The sequence below is a fragment of the Argentina silus genome (assembly GCF_951799395.1).
Source record: "Argentina silus genome assembly, chromosome: 7".
Classification (NCBI taxonomy): Eukaryota; Metazoa; Chordata; class Actinopteri; order Argentiniformes; family Argentinidae; genus Argentina; species Argentina silus.
Window position 1 is genome coordinate 10,311,275 of NC_139661.1, and position 26,712 is coordinate 10,337,986.

The following is a 26,712-nucleotide window of genomic DNA, read 5'->3' on the forward strand; positions in this document are numbered from 1 at the left end:
GGCAGAAACAGAACTGTTATTGACATAGATATCCACCTTCTGTCTGAAGATTGTATCGCACAGGCTTGACTGCTAATGTTCAAGTAAGTGATATTTTATTGATTCATGTCTGTGATCTGTGTCTGAAGATCCATCTAAAAACCATACAATTATAGATACAGATGACTGAGTCCACAATGTGTAATTACTGCAACTCAGCCATGACAGATCTATTGCACTTTATCTGCAAAATAATAGCTTTTTTAAAATGCACATTTATATTTGCAGAGGTCACCATCCCCTTGGTGGACATGTTTCTAAATAAATGTATTGCCTGAAACTACAAAGCTAAGCAAAAAGTAAATCATGAAATATAAACTCGGTCCAAGAAAATTGATATTTCCAGTCGCTGTTTTCTGGGCTGGTGTGTATGATGGAGTACCTGAAAAAGCTTGGTCTTCACAGCTTTGTGGAGCTTGGCGGTCTCAGACCAATGTGCCTCAGGCTATTTGGAAATAATCAGTCCTGTAGAAGCATTCTCCCTCCCTCTACAGTGCCCAGGGCTCTCACCTAGCGTGCACACAGAACGCTACAGTCACCTGCAGCTAGAACAACACTGAGGCATATGGCAGCATACTAATCCACAGAAAACACTTACTGCACAATGGTTAGCATATCCCTGCTTCTTATAAACCCAGCATGAAAAACATCCATGGCAATAGGGTCAAAAATGAGAAAACAGCAAGAGACATGAGTAGGAATTTTAGATGATAAAACCTGAAATAAGAGAGAGAAGTAAGGGTAAACACCATATATTTCACATAAATCTCCCTATCCAATACCAACACATTTAAAACCAATTATAGAATACAATTCTGCAGTGCCTCGCGGATGAATTATGTGTTGCTATGACAATGAATACCCTTACTCTCCTGTACCTTGAGAATTACCTTATTGTACACATAAGGAGTTGCACATTTAAACTGTCCATCAACACTGAAACATACCCCATATCTTTATTACCCTTATTACAGGGCACACATAGCTCTCAAGTATATTTGAGAAATTAAATGGAGCAATAAAAAAAAAAAACAGGGAATAAAAGTGATAAAATGCATAAAAAATAAGTGAACTTGCATTGCATTTTACAAAAATTCATTAGCTCATGATTTTGGAACAATTCACTGTAAAGTGCTAACTGGTTTGAGTTGAGGAAACCACGTCAGGTCTCTTTGAATGATCATCATACACATTACAGTACATTATACATGTAGGTACAGTAATAGCCAGTCAATAGGCAAGCAATTACCAACCAGAAGACATGGGCCACATTTCATTTATTAGTCCTTTAATAAGATAACTGCTTCCTTACTTTCCTTGTTAATGGTAATAATGAGAATCCTGCATTGGTTGCCAGGACAATGCCAATCACAAATGCTGGTGTTGTCACTGTACAGTTTCCTTCTCTCCTTGTAATTACATGCAATTCTCTGACATACAGTATCGAACTCTCAAGTCAAGGGTATCCTTCTAATCCTCTTATGGACAGGAATCCTTGAACAAAAGGGATGAGAATGTGAGGAGAGGAGCAATATTCCGGAGGAGTGCGGAGGTTGGGGCTGGCGAATCCCTCTTGAACTTCCTCCGGTTACCCCCTGCCCCCCCTTCCTCCCTTACCCCTGGAGTGGTGGGCTGGCCCGACAAAAGCAGGGATCTGTCCAGCTGATGCCTGCCTTCCTACAGGTCCTGAGAATCCACTGTTGTTCATTTCCCTCTCATTGGGAGGCATTTGTTTAAAAAAAAGAAAAAAAAAAAAGAAAAAAAAATTCTGGGGGTCAATAAACTCTCCCCCAGAATCCACCTAAACCTGATATCCACCCCACCCACCCCAATCCTAACCATAAAAAAGGTAAAAACAAGGTGTACTGCAGAATGGCTTTACTCCTCACAGTCTGTGGGGGGAGCTGGAGCCCCTGGGAGCTGAGGTGCGGTTGGTGGTCTTACGGCTGTTCTGTCGTGTCTGAGTCATCTTGGTGGCCGAAGGTCTCCGAGCATCAGGCTGGCGCCTCCCCTGGGGGCCCCTCCGCTTGCCCCTCTGCCCCGCACGGCCCCTTCTGGCCCCCGCTGGTCACTTGCGCGAGTGCAGTGTGTCCTGGAACTTGGTGCTAGTGTAGCGCACGTGGAAGCCCTTCTTGTTGATGGTGTCGTCAGAGCGGAACTTGATCACAATAGAGTCTCCGGCAGAGTAGATCTCCTCTGGAGGCTGGGGGGATGGAGAATCAGTTATTCATGGCTGCCGCCTTCTGGCACTCTGACACCACTTCAATTAAAAACAAATGTTATCTCATAGATCCAGACTGAGGTGAATAGGGCAATGGAGGGGGTGGGTTGTTGGGAGAGAAGGACTACTACTTATTCTTATACAAATTATATTACAACATTTCCACCTAATACTATAGTCTTAGTTTGCAGTTCAGTCCAACATGTTTAAAAAATAACTTGATTGAGGAAGCAAAGTCCCTTTGGTACTGAGAGAGCATTATGTGCCCTCCAGTGCCTGCTAGCATTGATTTATAGGAACAGGCATCAGTATAGAAGCAGGGCTTATTATTGAAGTGTGTTAAATGAAATCAAGCTGTTCTCTGACCCATGGAGCTAACATTTCAATTCCCCAGTGCCCTCATTGTTCCAGCTCCCGCTGCAGCATCAGCACTGGCTGATTAGCTCTGTTACAGCTCAGTGCTGGAGACCCTGATAGCCTATCAGCAGCCAGCGAGGGCCTGCTCTTATCGAGTTCGCGGCTACAGAAGCAATACCCTCAGAACCCAGAGGAACACATCTACTTTAAGAAAGTGATTAAAGCCGGGGAATGGAGTAGAAATTTTAAGAACCCCGAAGCCAGTGTGAAAGGTTATACAACTGCCAAAGCTCATTTTGGAATGGTTCTGAAAGTGTAGTTTTAATAGTGGTACAGTGGTTCAATAAAAATAGACCCTAGAGAGAAAACTGCCAATATAACTACATTGTTGGTGTACAGGAGTTGTGTTTGGCAGAGTAAGGCCCTTCAGTGGTCACAGCAGATGTTATGAGTGTGTTTACCCCTGAGCCACAGTAGCGCCCCAGCCGTGGGGACTTGGTGTCAGCTCCATCGAAGAGCTCCATGTAGTCATAGCCACAATCAGCCTCCTCCTCGATCTCAAAGGTCTGGAAGATGAGCTCCACCCCATAGCCTTTCTCAGCCGAAATCACCCACTGGCAGTCCGACGCACCTGGGTAGTTATTGTCCCCAAACTGGGCATGGGAGTACAGGTCTTTGGTCTTGACCTCAGCCTTCATACGACCTCCGCATTCTGGAGATAAAAGCATATTGATAACTTTTAGATGTGACTCATCATTGACGAGGAGAAAATGGACATTTATGAGGTGGACAAGAGTGCCTATGGTTGTGACGGCAGGTATGTACCTGCTGTGTGGGAGGCTTCAAAGCCTTTCTTCTGTACAGAGTTATCAGAGAAGAAGCGGATGAACATCTTGTTGGCGCTGGACATGATTGGAGGGGGCTTCTTGGTGCCACAGTGGCGACCCAGGCTGGGGGCTTTGCCGTCACGCCCGTCGTAGACCTCAATGTGGTCATAGGCGCACTCCAGGTGGGCCTCCATGTCGATCTCATTGAAGGCCTGAGACATGATGGGAGAGAATGGGTTAAAATACTCTCCATTTGAAGCACTACAGCATGACACACATGTTTGAACACATTTGAATGAAGAGCATAGGCAATAACTATAAAATGTACAAATAAGCTGAAATACTGTATGTGTTGAACGGAACAAGACAAACATTATGAACAGAAGGGGGAGCCACAAAATGTGGTGCTCAGTACAGTGCAAAGTCCTCATTGAGTTTCACAGTTCAAACACACACACAGCTCTCCTTCAAACACAAACACACACACACACACACACACACACGCACACACACACACACACACACACACACACACACACACACACACACACACACACACACACACAGTATGTTGAGAGTGGGATGGGGACACGTACGATTTTGATGCGATGGCCTGGGGTGGTAGAGAGTGCCCAGGTGCATGCCTTCTTGCTGGGGTATTTATCTGGCCAATTGGGGCTTGTGATGGTGCCAGTCACGCTGTTCACAATGTGATCACAGCCGGCTGCAAAAACACATCCACAAAGTCAACATAGCTCGTCTGTATCATCATTGCACCACACAGGCCAATGTTCAAACTCCACTCAGGGACTGGCTGCACTGTTGTTCTTGGCACATAGGAGTGTGTACTTGTGCATCTTCACTCACTGCAAGAGGAAGACATTCCCCTAAAAATAACCTCCACAGCTCCAACCAGCAAGAATAAACTGAACCAGAATCAATGTTTCTGTGGGTCTCAGTTTCAGTGTACAGGTGGCCACTCAGTACCTTCTTTGCAGTCATGTTTGTTCTCATGCAGCACAAAGCCACTTCTGCACTGACAACTGTAGCTCCCAAAGGTGTTGACACACTCATGCTGGCAGCCTCCATTCTCCTTCGAGCACTCATCTTTGTCTGGGGACAAGAGGGACACGACCTTGGTGACTGTCACATTCACACACACCTGGCCAAACAACTAATGATAATATAAAGACATACTAAGAGAAAGATACACACACTGTGGCTCGGGCTCACCTGAGAAGTACTGAGCTTTGAAGCCTTTTTTAGAGACTGTGTTGTCTGACTTGAACTCGATGCGCATGTTGTTGTATTGAGAGGTGATGGCCTCTGGTTTTTCTGCACCACAGAATTTCCCATGTAGCCTTGAGTCTGCCGAGAGGCCACTACGCACCTCAACATAGTCATACTTACACACCTGGGCAGAGGGAAATCAGGTGTCAAGGTAGCTTCATTAAGACATCATATCATTAAATGTATAAGTGCAACCATCATTTGCATTCATTTGTGAGGCTTGGATTCAGGCAGTCACAAAGCACAATAGAAAGAATACTCCAATTATTATATACACAGGATAGAGACACCACTGAAGCCCATGAAGTCAGAACAAACCCACCCCGCGCTGAGTCATAATAACACCAGTGCTCACGTCATTGCCCTCTGTCTCAAAGACGTCAAAGAGCAGGGTGATGCGGTATTGTGTGGGGGCCACCAGCTGCCAGATACAGTTCTTGTTGGGGGGGTACTCCCTGGGCCAGCCTGGGCTGGTGATGGAGCCGTTCAGCTTGGTGATGAAGCCTCCACATGCAGCTGCAGACAGGATATGTACAGCAGAGAAGACGGGGACAATGAATAAGATGTGAATAAACTTCAATTATTGAATGATGATATGAAATAAAACAAACTTCAAAATGTCTTGTTGTCAATTATTATTTCTGGTAACCCCTGTACATAAAATGTCTTTGAGTACACCAGCAAATATCAGGATACACAACACATGTTTCTTTGCCTATATTTTGAGAATGGGAGGTATCCTTTATATTTATATATAGACTATATTTCATGACTTAAAATTACAGTGTAGCAGAATGGTTCAGGAAAGAGCAATTGTCGCAAATAATGTTGAATGCCCCATAACAGGACATAATCTCACAACTGGCTGACGAGCTGTCATCACAAAGATATTCCCTAACCATCCAATAAGGGTCTCAGGCAAGCTTTATAGTTATGCAATTTCAAATTATACGCCAACTGTTGTGGGGTTTTATCCCCACCCCAAAAGCTTAAACACGCAGCGATGTGTGTCATCCAAAAGCTTAAGCTGGGTATTAATTGAACCCATGAGGATCATGTTACAACAGACAGCTTCCATTTTTCAACAATAGCTGAAACATGCAGAAATCTGTCATCCAGAACGTTTAAGATGGATATTATAATTTATGTATGAACATGAACATGTAGTACAGCTATCCTCCTCTAGAGGCAGACAGTGGTCAGGTTTGGAAAAGGACCGTTGAACAGGTGAAATAATGAACCACTGCAACAGTGGTTCTGTCCAGGTGGTCATGTGTGCCACATTCCACACTTGCTTCGGGCTTTGGATAAAATGTGTGCTGTTGTGGATTAATTTTGGTTTGGGTGAATCAAGTGTAACCTTGGTGGCATAAATCCAAATGTTACAACTGTGAAGAACGCAAATCTCTGATGGTTAATCTCCAAATCTTGTGGATTATTTTGTGTATTCGGGTGGCAGTGACTAAAGAAAAACAGTGTGAACTGCATACATTACTCTTATAAGGAACATATTGAGCAGGCAGCGGTCCGTATTCTCCTGTACTCACCCTCACAGCTGCGCTTGTCTGCAGCCAGCTCGTAGCCTGGGTCACAGGCACACTTGTAGCTGCCCAGTGTGTTGACACAGCGTTGCTCACAGCGACCATTGTCTGGCTTGGAGCACTCGTCCATCTCTACGATGACAAAGAGATGTTAGCACCCCTTTAGCTGGCCTCTCAGCTCAATAGCCTACAAGTGCACCTCTCCAAAACAAAACCAAAGGTATACAAAGAAGGTCACATAGAATGATGTGTCATAACACAACTAAATCACTCAAACTTTCTCAGTAATGCAATGATACGCAGAGATTTGTGACTAGTTAAATAAGTACAAAAAGTCCACAACCCTTGAGATCTGACCTTTGAAAAAGTTGGCAGCAAAGCCGGCCTTGTTGACCGAGCCATCAGACACAAACTTCATCCACAGCTGGTTGGAGCTGGTCTTGATATCATCTGGCTTGTCGTAACCACAGAAGCGGCCCAGCAGAGGGCTGTTCTCTGAGTTTCCATCTCTGACCTCCAGGTAGTCATAGGCACAACTGTCATGCCTCTCGATCTGAGGGAGGGACAGCATCAAAGAACCACAGTTTAGAGCTTCAAACCAAGAGCAATTCTAAGCCATCTGCGTTGTTCATACAAAAGACTGTTGGATGTTAGTATGTTTATGCCACTGGACGTTGAGGATGTGAAGAGGATAATAGAGGCCTGCATCTCTTACCTCAAAGGACTGGAAGGTGAGGCCAACGTGGTAGCCCTGCGCCACAGAGATCCTCCATATGCACACCTTGTTGGGCCGATAGTCATCTGGGTAGTTGGGAGACTGGATCTGCCCATTGTCCTTCTTCACCTCCCCACCACAGATGGCTGAATGGGAGAGATAATATGAATGTTGTCATAGATATCATCAGCATTGCCATATTTCTCTTGAGTAGTACAGTGTGTGGTGTCCATCAAGATTTTCATCATTTCGATTAAATCACACAGTTCCTACACTCGACCCAAATGCATCTGAACAGTCAGAACAGCACCGTTTGAACAGCCTGAAACAATGTTGGTGAATATGAACTCCGACCAGGATCAGATTAATGCAGCATAAAGTGGCTGACACATCAGTGGAGGGGCAGCCAAACCTGGGGATTTGAAACGCTGAGCTGCTTTGAGGCATATTGCGGAGGCTGTGACCACGGCAGCCAGTTAGCTGAGCTCTGTTGCGTACGGTGGAGCTGCTGTGAGTGCAGGGGATTGGGGTCTGACCTTACCTTCATAGATGGCGGAGAAGCCTTTTCCCACCCAGTTACTACTACTGCGGAACTCGATCCACAGGCGGCTGTCGGTGGAGATGATTGGCTCAGGCAGCTTATCCCCACAGAAACGACCTGGGGCACACACATCAGACCTTATCACACTCCATGCTTTCAGTCAGAACTACACTTTTCTCCTACTAGAGTGTAAAAATTAGATAAACACAAGAATTGGTGTTTAGTCACAAAAATCAAGTCAAATCAAATGTCAAGACACACTTGAATTTATACAGTTACATACCGGTAAGTTTCAGCTAAGATGCAGTTTTTCGTTTACCATTTTATACTGTATGTATGGGACTTTTTCTATCCAATCCAGACCTTTCAAAGGGGCTTTCCTTGAGTATCCATCTCTGATCTCCACATGGTCGTACCAACACAGGTGACTCCTGTACAGATCCATGGAGGTGAAGTTCAGAATGATCTTGAAAACAAAGAGATCAGGGTTATTAATGACGTAAGCTTTTTCAAAGCAGACAACATAAATCCACAATCACTATCAAAACAGAGTTATCACCACTAAGCCACAATAAACAGAAAATACTCCAATAAGACTCATCCAAGTTTATACAGTATCTCAGTCAGTTTCCATGGCCTCATGCCTCCCACCTTTTCTCCTGGCGTGACTGATATTCTCCAGATGCAGTGCATGTAGGCCGAGTATCCGTTGGGGAAGCCAGGGGAGGAGAAGTTCCCACTGCTGTCCTGCAGACTGTCCCCACATCCTATCCACAGAGACAAAGACAGAGACACACACTTACACATGAGGAACGCGTCAGCCAGTGGAGGAACTGACAATTAGTTACTGACTTGATAAGGTCTAAGTAATCGATTCCAGCGGTAACATCAGAGAAGTGAGTCCCACAAAGGCTGGCTGCAGAGGACAGCTACGTGATGCCACAATTATAATCCTGAATGTGAAGAGGAGGGCAACTCTTTCGTGTTCAAAGGCACATCTGCGGATGATATTCAACCTCATTCAGATGATAAGAGCAGAGAGGAAAAGACAATAAGAGACACATTGTCAGCGCATCCTCTTAAAATAAACCCAACCCACTATAAATAACCCAGCCTTCAGGAGTGTATGTACATTATGCCAGTTAAAACCTCCTGCAGGCCAACTGTTTAAATCAACTGTGCTACAGGGGCTAATTCCTAACAGTATATATGGCCTTGGGGCACAGTTACTGATTACTGTGAACAGATTATAGGGAGCTTTTTACCCTATGGAGGAGAGCATTATAACAGAGGAGAGAAAAAGATCAAGAGAATGGATCGTAGTTGTCTACCTTGGAGACAATCCTCAGATTATTACCTTCCTGCTTACTTCACCTTCCTCTGCTTCAATGGGAGAAAGAAAAACATCTCCCTCAACTGTTTACGTTCATTGCCTCCCCAAAGGCCGGTGTCCAAGGCTGAGCATATAAAGAAAAAAAGGAGGAGGCGTGAGCTCTGTCTAATAACACTTTGGCAGCGGTCCGCTGGTGGTAAACCATTAACAAGCATTCTGCACTCTGTAGGGATGACAAATGCTCCCAGGAATGTTGTGTGAGTGGGGATTCACTGCGCTTTAAGGAGAATTTCCCAGGAACGGAACACGTAGGGAGACTCCCTCCTGCATCCTTGTGCTGTGCGCCACATCATCCACCCGCTTGTAATCCACTGACAAAATTCGTCACAGGGGAAATTCACACACCCACACCCACTCATCCGGCTCTGCCAATGAGAACCGTGCACTTAAAACCACATCCACCAGTCCAGTCCTCGACAGCCAGCATGGTGTTTATTCACCAAGCCTTAATGTGTTTCTGACAACCCAGTTCTCCATGTCTGACATACAATTAACTCTCTGAAATCACTTGAATCTGTTTATACAGTACATTGAATTCATTTCTAGGTGTTCTTGCTGCCTCAGCCTGATATGGTGCTTTATAAACTAAATAAACTATTGCAAAAACATCAGGGTTGTATGTTTCCCTTTAGAGCATTTCTGTATCTACAGTTTACATTGTAAATGTCATGATCTCTGGACCCAACAACAGTGTTGTTGATTCCCAGCCATCCTTCTAGTCATTGTCCTCTTGAGACCAGCTGTTCCTTTGCGTCTATCTGGGAAAGAGTGATGACAAACTTCCTGTCCTGGGGCACTGTTTACACTTCTTCCCTTGGCCTGGGAGTCACGGCAACCGTAACCAAGGAACTAGGCCACATCAATGGTAGATGCTCAGCTATTTCTATACAGTGTGTACTGGCTACATCTGATAAAGGAAGGAGAGTTCCTTCACAGTGATATGTGACACATAAGCAAAAATAGAAAAAAAAAATAGATAAAAAGACGAGAGCAACAAACCAGCAGTGGCTATCTTACAAAATGTTTACAGTAATTGTGTTGCTCTTACTGGAACACTTGTAGAGTTTGCGTGCCTGTGTGATATCCCCTTTGCTTAGTCTCGTCCTCTGGCCAATAGGAGGTCTCACTGCATTGACATCATAGCGTGGCAGGATAGTGTCCAGGAAGATCCCTCTGCAATTAATGAGAAGAGACCACTGTTCGATGAAAACATAACAAAACCAAGAAGGCACATATACACAAACACACACTCTCCAAGAGACATGTTCATTGAAAGATGTGGTGGGGGCTAATCAGATTCACCAACACCTGTCCACTGACAGTATTCATTATTCAGTAATCTACTGTAGGCACTGACATTATGGATGCATCAGGCCACTGCTTTGCTCAAGCTCTGCTTGTGTGAGTCTGGCAGTATGCCACTGGAGACAGAGACAAGGAGTGATGGAACTATGGAGACAGTCAGGACTCTGGGGTACACACACTCAGTTTAGATTTGGATCCGCTTTTAGGATGAACTCAAGGTAAAAATGGCAAGATGACAGCTCAGATAAGCAGTAACAATGATCTGTCTTAAGAAATAATAAAAACATTAAAAAAAAACAAATAATAAAATAAAAAACAAGGCTCTAGTTAAGTAGAATCTTACAAAATCAGTTCACGTTTCTCTCTCTCCGATGTAAAAGATTTTTCTTGTTGATATGGTGCAGAGACACCAGACACGTGCTGGAGCATTCTGTTGGTTAAGAGGGTGGACAGTGTGTGATGCCAAGCCTAGCTGCCCACTCACTGGTTCTCACCAGTGACCTCAGCCTGGACGAGTGGATCCACACTCAGTGGATCTGTGACCCCTGACCTATAGCAACAATGTCAAAAACAATAACATAACTGCCCATATTGTTACATAGCCAACCAACAGACTGTTCCTGGTCACCTCCTTGGTTCTCAGAATGTCCTCCTCAGAGAGCAGAGGTCATACAGATGGCCTTTGGGGTCAACACTGACCTCACTCTGACCTGACCCATGTGTGCCGTTCGCATAGATGAAAAATACAAACAACTCTAAGAAGCCCAACTCTAAACTCTATGCCCTTCTATTGCAATGTTATGGGGAAATCAAATATACACTTGATTGGTATTGAAGTTGTTGACGTGAACAAAAACAACACCATATAGGTCGAAATATAGGTCCGAAGAACAATGATTAGAAAGTACAAAATCACCCCATTGTGGCTTGAATTTAGCTTGAAAAGGAGTTCATGCTGAAAACCACCCAGCCCCTTTCACACCACTTTCTCACTTGACACTTTGCTAGTTTATCATGTCGTTTTCTCTCTGCAATGGCGAGCAAAGGCCTGCTCCCTCGTCGTTCCCATGGTGACGTGCCCATCAACACCAGACATGTGCAAACAGAGCAGCCTGAGCTAACAGTTTAAGCGCTGCCTGCCTGCCTGCCTTCCTGCCTGCCTGCCTGCCTGCCTGCCTGCCTGCCTGCCTGCCTGCTTGCCTGCTTGCTTGGCTGTCTGCTTCCAGGAGCCGGTAGGCTGGCTGCCGGTGAACAACGCCACTCCAGCCGGTGTCAGAGCAGACAAAGGGCACATTGGCAGGTCTTTATTTGAGTTGGCTCTGCTCCATGCACCAGGCCTGAAAAATGTCCCAAGAGCAGGGGGGTGGGTAAAGCCTAGGGTCGGGGTAACATGGCCCAGACAAAAAGCATGGGGAGCTGCCTTGCTTGTCCCCAGGAGCCACTTCAAAACATGAGGGCTGGCCATGAAATCTTCCCAACAACAACCTCAGCAAAGGCCCTGGATTCCCACGGTGATTTACAGTAAAAAAACGCTGTGCAAACACACAGGCTCATAATGGGGAAACAAAGGACAACATTGGAACAGGTAAATCAGCCAATCAGCATTCAAGGAAAGTGTAAAGTGGATCACAACCTTAAGTGACTTAAGAAAATCATACAGCAGCCCCTTGTCTCCAAATAAGGTGCTCTGAAAATACTGGCCATGCTCAGTCTCAATACCAACTGTTACTTTCTCATCCCTAAACCATGAAATATAGCCACACTCCAGGCTATATGACAGGCTATAAGGAGAGTGGAATGAAACGGAATGAATGAAGGTGGGATGAAAACAAAAGTGTCAACCATAAACCCTCTTCACTGCCATCCCGTGTCAAACACATTCTTAGTACAGTATGAAACTAGTGGGCCAGACAGATCATTCTGTTCAGTGGCCTGGCAGAGGGTTTGCGCCCCCCCCCCCCCACCTCAGCCTCCTAGTAGAGAAAGAATCTCTCTCTGCTTCCCAGAATCCGGTTGCCACGAGCGCATGGCAGTTTATTTGGGAAGAGGTCCAGACAGTGAAGCTGCAATAGAAGGCATGGAGGAGAGGGCCAGGCGCGGTGAAAAAAGAGAGGGCTGAAAAATAAGAACAAAAGAAGAGCTAACAGCTGGTTCTCATATCAGAGCTGTGTAGTAATGATCAGGGTCTGGCGTCTCTCTTCTCCAGCTCTAACTTGCGTGTGCCCAAGCTCACATTTCAGTCGCGCAGGAGAGCTGGAGGCTGTCAAAACCATTCCTGCTATAGGAAAAGGGGCATTGAGTTGGAACAACAAACACTCAGTCGTCTCTACTGCTAGAAAGTTTGTAATTTTGTTTATCTAGAACATCTTGCTAGAGAGTGAGGATCGAATTGCACCTTCAATGTACGCCAAAAACATAAACCCATCATACACACATGCCTTCGAAAGATGTCATCGAGCCAATTTGACTTATGTAATTACAATGATGAGATCACAGCTCAATCTCCAACTCCCGCCAAAGTGCACTCCTTTGGTTTTCCTGTTATCCAACTGTAAACAGACACTTTTGCTGAACTGCAGCCTAGAAAAAAGAGATGACTGGTACAACAAACCAAACTGACATGTATGTTTTTATAGAGGCTGGTCCAAGCCTCAGACAGCCCCCAATGACACCACCGTTTCAGTCTCAGTCTCTGGGACAGTGAGGACAGCATTCGGAGAGACCTCCAGATACATCAAACAGGGAGTCTGGGACAGAAATGAGGTCAGCTGGCACACAGGGACACTCTAGCACAGTGGAGTATCATTAAGATTATGACACATTCGCTGCTCTTTCTAAAGGCCAGGAGGACATTTCTCAGTCACGTGAATTATGAATAGCGGTACGTAACAGCGCTAAGAGAGTTTGTGTGGAGAACTTGGATGGCTGGTGCTCAAATGTTGCAGTGCTTCAAAGACTAAGAGAACATCTTAGTATGAAGGGATAAAAAGAGACAATCTGAAACAATAAGCATCATCCACATGTGCATGGAATATCTTGAACTAGTTGATAAAATGATGGGGGAAAAGTTTTCCTATCCAAAAATGCATGCATCTGATTTCTATTGCCTAGACTACACAAACCATGTGTGATGCCCTGGTCACAATGCAAGACATAAAGGATCTCTCAAAATCAAATACTTGCAAAATCTAAAGCACATGGACAGAATGCACCTGAAAATAGGATACATTTTTTATTAATTCTATACTCTCAGTCTAAGACATTTGCAAAGTTGTCAAGCCAAAGTGAGAAAACATACAGAAGTTTCTCTACACCTCTACATACCTAAACTCTTTAAGGTGATCATTAGTGGTTGACCTATATCGTGCTACCACGTGAGGTAGACCTGACATTTTTTATAACACCTGGGAGCTATGAAGCTAAACAGCACACACCTCAGGATTAAGCTATAAGCGTCTACAGAAGCGTGGTATGTCGGATCATGTTGCTTACGATCAAAGCCTCTTCAAAGAGCCTTCTGTGGCATAATGAGGCAGTTCACGGTATGAGAGGAGAGCTTTTACAAGGAGCTTCGGAGGCAGATGTATGAAAGTGCTGTGCAGTCTGATACCATGCAGCAAGACCACTGGATCTGGGGATCAATGTGTAGGTTTACTGGGCTGCCGCCATGGCAGCGGGAGCCAACTAGAGGTGGCTTAATTGGAAAAGGCTGTGGGTAAGAGCTGGCTCATCAAAGGTAGGCACAATCAAACTGTATCCATCAAATGAAACATCCCCCATTATTAAAACAAAATGTCCACCGAAAGACTGAGTTAAGAAAGGCGACATGCTAGGTGAGTCTAACATCAGTTCAGGTCCAACCCATTAAGGAGACATTGTATTCCAGATTATGGGCCTTGGTAACCCAGGCTCAAGTTTGTGTGCATAGATATTTGTAGGTGCCTCTCTACAAAAATACAGTATGGAGAAACTGGACAAGGCAGGCATGTTGCTATACAAGAACAATGTGTCTCTGGATGTATTTCTTTGCAAAACCTGGAAAGCAGAAACATGACCAGAAATGAAACGGACAGAACTGTAATCCTGCTGTTATGGGCCCCTAAATGGACCGGATGTGTCAAATCTAATGACTTTAGTACAATATTTTTCACTACCTGAAATCCAATTACAAGGACAAATCATATAATCCTGTCTGCATCTCATTCACATCATGTCTGTCTCCCCAGAGCCTTTCCACTGCATCTTAAAATGTAAGCGGTGACTGTTAGAAGAGTTAAAAGATCTGAGCCAACATAAACTTCAGCAGAAGAGAGAAGACACTCCCAAGCCAAGGAGCCATATTTTCAGCAGCTGTTTTTCTTAAAGGCAAGGCTTTCATGAGGGCCATCAATGAATTTTGTCCTGACTTTTGTCCTTCATCCCTGTACTTCTACACCACATCCAGCGAGGAGCCCAACTAGTCATACAGGCAGAACAGTGAAAGTGAGCCATGGCAGACATGACTGGATTCTGTCCCCCTAGGCGGTTAGTTTGTCATTAATCATTGTAAACAATTCCAAACTTCTACTTATGTTTCCTTGCACAAGCCTGAGGAAATAGTCAAAAAATAGCATGTCGAAACAGAATGACGAATAGATTTGACCTACAGTAAAATCTTTAGTAATGAAACATCAACATGGAAAACCAATCTAAAAAGAGAGAATAAGTCAGGCTGAGAGTCTGCTCTTTCTGACCTAGACTGCAACTGGTTTCCATGATGTCTGTTCTGTATGAAGGGGAACTTGGCACAGTTCCTACCTTGAGAATGTATTCCTGGCATAGTGCATGATGCTGTCAAAGTCATACACTTCGCCCAGAGAGTCGACCTCCCCTGGCTCCATCTTCAAAAAGTTATACTCTTGACCTGTGGAAAGAAACATAACAAAACATGAGCTGTAATACGAGGCCCCCCTCTACATCTGTATATATGGCAAAGGTGAGCCACTTCTCTCTAAGAGAGAACTATGTTAATGACAGAATCAGAGGATGAACATGGAGGTCTCATGGTAATCGAATTAAATCAGCTCATCTAACACTGCATCCCTCCATGTTGGAGGATGGGCTTGTCTTACCTGGCTGAATGTTGTCTCTGATGATGCTGACGTGTTCGTCTCGATCGGGCCGCGTGTGCTCGTGCCAGAAGCCAATCACATGGCCCAACTCATGCACCACTATACCAAACTTGTCACAGTTCTTCCCAATGGAGATGGCCTGGGGACCGCCTCCCCTGCGGCCCACATAGGAGCAGCACCTGTAGTCAGACACATATGGATCAGGGCCAGGTCAACAGGCTGTGCCCAAGACTGTGGTAACTAGCAACACATGAATGCAGCCAAGTCACATTCATCTTGATGGATACAAAAATGTTAAGCAAGTAATTTGTTAAACTGACAAATGTTATAAAGGGGAATCTTCCCTACCATCGCTTTTATAAGTGACACGTAAACACAGCATTATTGCAACAGCTTTGCTAACACGTTACAGAAAAATCACATGAGGTGGCCATACATCCTAGTACAGGCGTGACATTCATGGATGCTTGCAGCACTGTAAACGAGGTGTTCCAGCGTGTGACGGTGGAGGCTGGCTGACTGCAGGGCTCTCTCTCTCGCTCTCTGACATGAAAGGCACAGTGTGGGAGCCTGGTCCACTGGCACACACCGCGCCCCTGTGGGCCAACCAGTCGCTCTCTAATTACTGTGAGCCCAGCCAGGCTCTCCTGAGACATGCCTTGAACTTTGCACAGGACAGATGGGGCCTGCTGAATATGCAGCAGGCCCAGGCATTCCCACTGCTAACCACCGCCGCCTGCGTGGATAATGTCATCCCTGTTACTCTGGAGGGCAGTTACCAGGCTAAAAATGGCCATCAACAGCTGGGTGGAAAAAGGGCAGTTTATGCTCAACATCCGCTCTTTAGTATGCTTTTCATGTTAAGGGATACATATGCAGTCACTAGACTAATAATGCTATGAACTTTGCTACACTTTTGGTCTGAGTTCATTGAGGTAAAACATGCAAGGCTGGTCACAGCCAGAATATATCAAATGGAATGAGAACGGAAGGCTTATGGTGCAGCTAAGGAGGTCTCCCATGGATGCCATTCAAAAGACCATATGTGTGACACAAGTGTTCAGTGACAGATGTAGCAGGACTATGAGGCACAGGATGCATTCCTCAGCACTGAATGGACGTCTTTCTCAGGACTGGCAGGGGGCTGCAATTACCACAACTCATGCAGACAGACTGTGGACAGAGAGGATGAGCAAGTACTAAAGGCCACTGAGGAGGATGTAAGGAAAAGTACTTAAGCGATAAATCATTAGAGCTGTGGAGAAAGGAGGGTCATCTGTGAGCAGGCTGACCAACTTCACTTCCTTTAGGGGAACAGGGGCCCCCTGTGGACTCACCCGCACGGCCGGTAGGTGAAGACAATGTAGCTCTCCTCTTGAGTCCTCTCTATAAAGGTCACACAGGTGTGCTTCTCCCAGTGACGCATCGCCTGGCGGAATATGGCCCGCTGGCTGCCTGAATGTGATGGCAGGAAGGAGGGAGATCACTGAAGCTGACTAAAACCCTTGCACACAGGGGGACAATTAGCCATGTTGAATATTATTAGCTAGTGACATAGAGCATGTGATCATGAGGAAAGTACTACTTCCTTGAGAGTTTATTCCGATATAGTTGCAAAAGAAAGGCACTACCATGTTTATAGGTATAGAAGTACTGGTGGGCGCAAGTAAAGTGAGTGGTTTTCAACTGCAATCTTTAAGAAGGGCAGTATGTTACAGGTCACATCTACGACACACAGGAGAGCAGAGAAAAAAGTAGCTTCATGACATACTACATCACTGATGATGTGAGACTTACCACTGAAATTCCCACTGATGACATATGGAATGACCCCTTCGGGCCACACCCGCTCAGGTCTGGAGGTCGCCGCCCTTTTCCTGCGGTGCGCTCCTTGCCGGTTTGGCACCACTCCGTTTCGACTGGTGTCATTGGCAGTAGACCCTGTCATTCACAACAACCGGCCAATAGTGAGGTTTGTATAAAATGTAATCACACACCATCAAATTAAGTTAATGTGAAAGTGCAACTCTAAAAAGTAAAGTGCAACCCAACTGCCTTTTTGTGGAATCTAATGTAGGCTACACAATTTATATGACTGAGTCAGATTGAACTGTTATAAGACTAGAGAGTCCAGTTTCCATAATAAATCATGAAATACAATAAACTGGAGGGCATTTGAGACTACAACCATTCATTGTTCCTAAATGGTTTGGAAATGATGGTGCACGTGTGGAGCATGCTGTAACGGCTGTTGAGTGTTGCCTCGACATAAACACTGGTGATAAACATGCAGATTGTTTATAACAGGTGCTGCCGCCAACCGGCTGCTGGAGTGAAGCCATCACCTGGTGCTGAGCATTTCATGCAACATGTACATCTCATTGGCAGATGATCTGTGAGAGTTACAAAGCTTTCTTGCATAATTGGCCCTTTGAAAAATATTTCTATAAACCGAATGTGCCATTTTCCCTGGACGTATTTGTTTTAGCAGTTGGACTCAGCTATGATCTATCTCCAACAGTAAGGCATTGTAACAAAAACTAACTTTTATACAAAAGAGTCTACAAGAGAATGGAGTGAGGCATATCATGAGAGAAGCATTGATACTACCTGTGTTAAAGGATGGACAACTACAGTCTCAGTGAAATGACTAGGTCATCCTCACAGTCCTTTATTCACCTGTGTCTGTGTGATTAAAGATCTGGACGGTCCTTTGGGCCAAGTTTATTATTCGGTCCACCTTAAACATGCGTAGGTCCTCTTCATCCAGAGCAATGTCTCCCCAAAAGGCAGCTGAAACACAGAGAGAGAGAGAGAGAGAGCGCTTGTCAGACAGATTTAAGCCGTCGCTATAGAATTGTGCATCCTTTGGTACCACCCATTAGCCTCAAGCTTTTCCTGCTCTGTAGTCAGACAAACTATGTAGAACACATTGGCGGCAATTCATCGCACGGGTGAAAAAGCAAAACGTTTACACACTCAGTCCGTGTCTTGGCCCCTCTTTCCCTCTTCCTCTCTCTCTAACAGAGACACACAGAGTTGTGAAACAGCAGTTATGTGACCTGTTGTTTGAATAGCAGGAGTGCTGTCTGTCTGCATCTTAGAGTTCTATAGGGGAGGGAATATTCATGCATGACATTCAATACAGGTCATATGAAATCAATTAATGACATGTTAGATCCACATGGCCCAGATCAAACCAGTTTCAGTTGAGAATAGTGTAGGCTACCCTGAGTGAGATGTACACTTTGGCTCCTAATATCCTCGAGCAGATCTGATATAGTGTCTCTATACTGTATATAGGGCACCTTGAACAAGTAATAGCTTTTTAATGAGGCCAAGGAGAAGGAAAAATAACCAAACACTTTGAGGAATGTGCTTTATGAGATTTCTTGCTAAATGCCCTATATCTGTGGCAGTGAGGGTAGGAGTCCTTTCCATAGAGACAGGCCGCTCTGTTTTACAAGCTTTTAACACCAGCACGTTTGCAGAATTTACGGCCTGTCTTGTGTGCAGGAGTGGGGGGGGGGGGAGAAGGGGTGGCAGTGTTATCCATGTCTGAGCAGAAGATGAGAGCAGGGAGAAGAGAGGGAGAAGGGCATACAGCTCCTCTGCCCACCCCATAAATGTGTGTGTGTGTGCGTGTATGTGGTGGGAGTGTATTTTACTTGTGGTGCCACATAGTACTTTGCTGTGGCTTGAGTGAATAGTCAAGTAGTACCCATGAGTACAGGATTGGTTAATGGGAAAACAAATCCAGTCCAATAAATAGTGAGAGATAACTAACAGCATGTCAGAGTTTTGTTGTGTAAGAATCAGAGAGCTTTCAAGTGTTTTCAGAGATTGTAGTTGTTTTTAGAACATTCAAAACCAAGACAAAGCTGTCCTATAACTGAGCGATCCTTGGCCTGTGCAAAACTGTCAGATGGTGGTGTGGGTGAGAAAAAGGGAGAGAAATCACAATAGAGAAAGAGAAAAAAAAAACTTGGCTTGTGTCTCTATTTACCAGAGGAGAATTATTGAAACAATATGTAGCTCTCTGGGATGCAGCCCCAGTATCCCACTAGCAACAATGAGGGTTGGGGAGGGCATGTTGGAGAGCGGCTGGGTTAGGAGGAACAGAAGCTAATGACAGCTATAAGAAAGGTGTAGATCTCTGCCTGCAAGATGGGGCATGCATCCACGCATCCAGGACAGGTTTTAAATACCAGAGAGGTCAAAGGGATCCTCTAATTTGCTCTCACAAAAACTCTAAATCCCTGTGACCAAATCCTGATAACACATAACCGGCTATTCATAATAAGCCCTGAAACTGAAACTCTGTGCCAAGAACTGATCAGTGCAAGCTACCAGATGTCCATACAGTATGCAATGGCTACACAACTGTCACATTTCTCTTTTATCCTTCTTTTTTTTTTAATCGTTTATTCTTTGATTCCAAGTACTGACTGTGTTAAAGGATGGACAACACTCTAGAACTCTAGAAATGTTGATCTGATGTCACAGGACAGTAAGTGCTATGAGAACTATTTCCAAAACAATCTGCTAGCACACTGTCTTCCACATTGGCAGATGAAAATGGAGGGAAAAAAAGAGAGAACCAGTGCATTTTTACACAATAACACACTCAGTAACACAGTTATAAACAGTGATTTATTGGCCCAATGTTGGCTGGCACTAACCCCACAACAAGGTGCAGGCCTGCCCCCCTCAGGGCCTCCACAGTGGGTTAATGTACTCTCCATCCATGGCTGAGCACCAATCAGCCACAAGCATGCTGGAGACAAGCTGTTAATCCAGCGTGTCATTGTTCCCTGACAACAGCCAAGATTGAAGTGAGCAAATGCATAGACCCTCGGCATTAGGACACATTTCCCTCAGGCTTCCCAGTCGTCGTGGAGACGCTGCAGGTTTATGGAAAGTCTTGCAGGGATTGTGAATTAATCCCCTTGTCTCCTGGCTTTAATTATCCACAGACACAGAATCTCTGGAATCCTCAATATGGAGCGCTGGGGTTAGGTGAAGGACAGAATGGCAGACATGGCAATGTCAGTGGTACAAGTCTAGTGAAACAGAACATGAGCAGAGAAAGACCAGCGTTTCAGATTAAAGTCCCAGTGAGAGAGAAAGAGAGAGAGAGTGAGAAAGACAGACAGACAGATGGGAGCAGATCATCATTGAGCACAGTTCTGCCGATCTCTTACCAGCAACATTCATTACCTAATGACAACAGCTGCAGCTATGGTATTAATATCTACAGGAATCCAAAGGATGAGCCATTTGGTAATATCCACTGTTATCATTCCAGTTTGAGCATGAGCTGGGACATGTTTATTAGTTACTAAACACACATATCTATTGTGGGAGTGAACCCACAAACGGGGCATTTCCATACACATGCCATGTCACACTCTATAATATGGAGGTGCAAAACTAATTTCTCATCAGCCTGTTTAGACAAACTGGACAGATAAAAGGGATCTTTGATGAGATGTTTAATGGATTGCACTTTGTGCATGAGACGGTGCCCCCCATCCCCCATGGCTAGAAGGAATGTCTTAAGATAATCTTAACCATCATAATCCCTCTCATCTCAGACTACCCCCAATTAATCAGCCTGTCCAGTCAAGATTACACACAAGATCTCTATATCAAATTAAACCACATTGATTCATGTAACACCCTCACTATCAGACACAGCATGACTGACACTGTACTGTTAATTCCCCTTGCATGACTACAAGGCCACCACATCTGGTAGAGAAACACTACAATAACAACCATCATCTCCAACACCAACCCCACTGTTACACACAGGAAAGTCAGCTCTGGAGGACCAGGGTGCAGGCCATTTAAGGCCAGGACATATCACTACTCCTCAGTTTTCCTATCAAAGAACCTGAAATGAGGAGCAGAAAAGAACAGCCAACCAGTGTGCCTAAAATGCATTACAATGGCATGGCAACGCCTCTCACAGTTCTCACAGGGTGTTTTGAAACAAACTTTGCATTTGAATTCCAAAAGACTCTGATAGTGTATTGCGTGAAGTTGATTACCATCTAATGACAAGTATCACTTTTCAGGTTTCATTCTGTTCCAGCCCTATCTGACTCCACACTGCTGGCAACAGTGGGGCTGAGGGATACAGCAACTCTAAAGGCACAATGACTGCACTGTATCATAAAAATACCTCTGGGAAAAACAAAAACAAAAACACAGGCACCATGAATAGCGAGGTAAATAGTGTCTATGAAAAGCTTATAACTACAGGTGATTGGTGGTGTTAAGGAGGGTGGGAGTCGTGTCAATATTGTACCCCTCTCCTTCTGTAAAAACAAGCTCCAGCTGTTATTCCTCAGCAATTGCTTACCTCCACATTTCCTAACACTGTAATTTGAGCCCAAGGCAGAAAAAAAAAGCTTCACTTGTCTACTCATTTCAAAGGTAACTAAGGTATAATTAGGAGAGGTTGCGGAGCAGCCTCAAGCCAAAGCCCTGGATTCAAGAAAGAGATTATTTTCCAATAAAAGCCTTGAGTCTCATCAGCAACAGCAGAAGACATGAAGACAGTTTCAGTTGTTCAATTTCATTCCAATGATATATTCAACTGATTTGAGTTCAACTGATCATCACAAAGAGCTCATTATGTAGCTAGTAATTGCAATCAATTAAATATTTCTCTCTGTTTCTGGTAATGTGTTACATTCATCTTTTCAATGCATTGCATGGCTAGTCCACACCACCATATCTAAAGGTAAACAGAAATCTGGTGAGATGAGAGAGAAGAGTGGCTTGGGACCGGGCCAGACGTCATTAGTAAACCTAAGATAAACTCAAAGATGCAAGAAACCCTAAAAAACTACTCCATGAATAAGTAACTGCCATCATGCAAGGAAAACAATAATACTTTTAAAGAATTTACTACAGGTGGGAAAGACAAGCCAAACTGAATTACAAATGGGTCTGAATTGTAAAGAAGTCCCTTTTTGCCTTCTCATTATGGTTGCTTAATTGGCCGTGCTTTAGGTCATTTAAATGAGCACTCCCAAAGCATTTGTTATTACTTAGCACTGACAACAAACACATTGTTCCCACTAATGCACCAAGATTATGCCCAAACCATGCCTCTCTAATCACCTGAAACCTGCTGGAGAGAACCTGGTAGCTGTAATGTAAACAACACAGGGGGCTGGGTTGAACACAGTATGTTCAGGACTACCTTTAAATGATAATGATGTCCTTAGCTTTCAATGGGCAGGTCCTAATGAACTAAAAGTAATGTTCCTCATTGTCATTTTGATCATCCATCCAATGCTCTCCCCATGACAGACGTTTGCAAAATAAACACTTGTATTTCCACAAATGTCACACACGTTTCTCCACTATAGCCATTTAACAAATACATGTTCATGCTTTTTCATATTCACTATGACCACCTTTAATGAAGAATGCATGACAGTAAGTGCTCATGCAGGATCTGAACCCTGGAGTAATACATGTTGTTGGCACCCTGTGTCTGCCAACAAAACAGGGCTTCAAGCTGCAGGCTCCCTTTCACTTAAACTCTCAGCAGCTGAAGGCACCGGAAATGGATCAGGAGTGAATCGTATCCAAATAGACACTCTTAAAATGATAAGGGACTCTTGACTGTCATCCAAACATCCCTCATCAGCCTATGCTCTTCTGTTTGTTATCAAGTCTGGGGCGAGCACATACCCAAACGTCTAACACAGGGGGGGAATGATTAAAGGCATGGGTGACTGCACGCCTGCATTCCTGCGGGCAGTAAACAGCCCATAGATAGGCTGCCAATCCCCACTGAATGGTCTGCACTCACCTCACCTGCACTGGCGTGGCCGGCCTGCCCTCCGCCTCCCCGGCCAGCAGTACTCTCCCCTGGCATGGTGTGAATGACCTACAGTCTGTGGGAAGTGGAACTACTCCGGCCAGTCAGAGGGGAGAGGAGGCAGGAGGGGGCCGGGGAGACAGGAAAACCACTTGCATAAGAGGGGACAGGGGGGTTCTTGAGGCTGGTCTCCTCACCCTCTCCTCACCCTCTCCTCACCCTCTCCTCACCCTCTCCTCACCCTCTCCTCACCCTCCCTCAAGTACAGGCCTCTTAGTACCGCTACATCAGAGGAGCTCAAATGCCGGGCAAGGCATCCTGGAGTACACAGAGTTTAAACAGCAAAGCTGTATTAAGTGATGTCAGTGTATGTCAGAATACAGACAGAGTATGATATGCTTTTAATTTCCACATTATACTGTAGTGCAAATGCAATATTGTCCTGGCAAGAAACTCCACAGTAGATTAAGATGTCTGCTCCATAAATAAATTCATTGGCAAATGTCAATGTCAAGTCAGTTTATGCACTCCTCAAGATCTATCATTATTTAAATAGAGGAGACATTGAGTGTGACTTGCTCTCATACATTTTTCATATAGAAAATGAGTGGATCTAATCTCAATGGGTTCTTAGAGTCTCAAATGAGTTGCTGGGATGCTGCCAAGCTAAGACATTTTCCATCAGTTAACTATGTGCTACAAATGACTGTTCCAATAATATTACAGACAACTCAAGTGAATGTGTAATTATACAACTTTTATTTAATTTCTCATGTGTGTCATTAGTCTAAAAGAACTTTAAACTTGAAAATATAATTTTCTGAAGGCCACGTCAAATAGGACACAGTGTTTGCACGAACACAAAGTAGGTCTTTAATTAGACAATGTTTGTATAATATGTTTTCAATTCTAAAATAATAATCTTGGGAACACATTCTTTACAATAAGTTACTGTGTTGTCTTACAATATGGCAAACACACTCTCGAACTAAAGCTGCATGGTTCTACAGTACATGCTGACCTTGAGAGCAGTAAACAGCTATCAAATTGACTCAATGCAGTGGTGTCCTTGAAAAAAGGAAAAATCGATTCAGGGAACACAACACCATGTGTGTCCATTTCTGACTGGTTGTCCCCTTTTGCTCCCTTGTGTACAAGTGAGTGAGTAAGCGAATGAAGGAGTGAGTGAGTGAAGGAGTGAGTGAGTGAAGGAGTGAGTGAGTTAGTCAGAGAGGGAGTCAGTGAGAGTGGGTCATCAGTTAGTGTGAGGTCTGAAACTGGGCATTGGGCACTGCTTGAAATTGAGCTGAATCACAGGTGCACCAGATAATTGGAAAAAGAGTCCAAGTTGGATCAATGTCGGCATTCCCCTGGATTATCTAACAAATGCAGAGCAGGTGGGGGTAGGAAGCTGGGGAGTAGGGAGTTGGGAGGGTTGACTTCAGGAGGGTGGAATATGCACTTGCAACTGTCTCATCACCACCAACTGTCCTAAAAAGTACCCAGGGGAAAGAGTAAACATAATTAAATGATGCTGAGGCTAGTCTATCATTATTGTCCAAATGAGTGATTATTTCTTGACTTACGACCGCTTCCAAATGAACCAGAGTATTTTCTTTTCTGTTTATGTTTCCTGATGTTTTCTTTTTGGTAATGTACTCTATCTAGGAATATGATATCATGTGAGCTCAATAGAATAAGGCACATGCTTGAAAAAATTGGACAGCAAAAATTGACACCATGGACCTTTGAACAACAAACACTATAAACGACATCTGTGCCCATGTTGCATCCTCTATTCCAGCCCCTAGACATAATACTGATTTGAGTTGAGACAAGACAAGCCATGTTTTAAAATTCTATGTTTTGGACCCCACTCTGGAGCTCTCTGGCTGTTTCTGCTTCGGAGGGTCTCCATATCCTTCCTGTGCGTGTCATTTCCCACATTCTATTATTTAAGATAAGTTAAGTTAAGCATAACAATTTGTCCTGACCAGAGATGACTTGTACTAACGCCTTGCTTAATTTGCTCAAATATGTTGTAATATAAACACAGAGAGAAGAGAAAGGGAAGCAACCACTTAAGCTCCCTAAGCTACATGAAATCTGAGCAAACTGTGATGCATTATGTATTGCAAAACATCAATTTAAATGTTCTTCCGCTGTAGAGAATAGAGTGTGGGGTGGTAATATCTTCTACAATAAAATAATCCAGGCCATTGGACCAAGGGGAGAGAGACCTTAATAAGACTTTACTCATCCCCAGAACGATCCTGTCAGGAGGGAAAATCGAGGCACACAAGCACCAAACCATTTTAAGTATTAGTAAGAACTTCCAGGAGTTAGAGGCCATTTCCAAAATAAGTAACCTGTAACCTGAATACTGTCACCAAACGGAAAACAGAATCTTAGCAAATTCCCCACAGGGATTTGGCGAATTCACACAAACACTGTTTATTACAATGAAAACTGAGATATGCTCATGCAAACTGAAATGGGAATGCCTTTTTTTTTTTGTTGGAAGTCTTGAAAACAGATGATCAGATTTATTCGGCAGGATTGTGATTAAAGATGACCCCCTAAGGCAACCACTAGCCTATGATAGAGCAATTGTCTGGAGGTGTGGAGCATGAAATACACCTGGTGTAGAGCAGACCACTGAAGTCACTTTGTTTTCAGCGGTCGCGTGAGCAGCCGGTGAAGTGTACGTCATTTTGCGCAATGACAAAACCAGGTGGGGAACACAGCTTCATAATAAAATACAAAAAATCTATGTATTTCCTCATGAAATTAGCCTGAAGGCTACGACAGAATGTAAAATCTGTAGACAGTTACCATAGGCTAGGGTACCGACAATTGGTTGATAGTAATTTAGTGTTTTCCAAAGCTTCCAAAAACATGATACAAAAGCTCATAGAATATTCTGAGAATGTCATATTTTCAACAACCCCGCACAATGATCATATATAATCAAAGATAAACTATCGTTAGTAATATGCCGAACACTTTAAGTATACACTTTGTTGTTTCTGTGAAAAATAAACTTTTTTAATGTTTTGAAAATTATACCCAACGAAACATTGAGCATGTTTTTTCTTTTATTTAACATCAATGAAATACATCTCTCTAAAGAAAACTATGCCAACTATATTTGACTATGCACGGGCATTTAAATGCACATAAACCGGTAAAAGGAAAACTATGACAAAAGGGAAAAGAAGCAAGATAAATGTTACTAAATGCCTTTCGAAACTCGATTCACCGCTGTCATCTGTAAATGCATTTCCCCCCCTGACCACAGGCTCCCAAACACACAAAAGCATTTCGTGGCATGTTTTACTTCCACATAAATATAAGGTAAAGAGCATTCCAAAAGCTTACCAGCTTTACAGGGATCCTTATAATCGATCACATCAGAGGTGGCAGAGGGCTCCACATAGTAGCTTGGTTCAATTGCTTCCAAATCGATCGCCGATATCATGCGAAAGCAGGATAGAAGAAACAAACATCTCGTTGAGAGATCCAT

General features: G+C 44.0%; 1 protein-coding gene across 1 annotated transcript; it reads right to left on the reverse strand.

Moving 5' to 3' along the window:
• Window positions 1-971: 971 nt before the first annotated feature.
• On the reverse strand, window positions 972-26,712 carry bmp1a (bone morphogenetic protein 1a; the record flags this gene model as incomplete). The annotated part of the gene is made up of 20 exons (XM_083673810.1): window positions 972-2,242; window positions 3,079-3,329; window positions 3,443-3,656; window positions 4,041-4,168; window positions 4,432-4,557; window positions 4,678-4,858; window positions 5,090-5,250; window positions 6,282-6,407; window positions 6,633-6,828; window positions 6,991-7,136; window positions 7,532-7,648; window positions 7,895-7,997; window positions 8,183-8,298; window positions 9,973-10,097; window positions 15,027-15,132; window positions 15,341-15,519; window positions 16,678-16,795; window positions 17,138-17,281; window positions 18,020-18,133; window positions 26,568-26,712. 20 exons carry the CDS (start codon window positions 26,710-26,712, stop codon window positions 2,108-2,110), a joined length of 2,931 nt encoding a protein of 976 aa, XP_083529936.1. The 3' UTR covers window positions 972-2,107.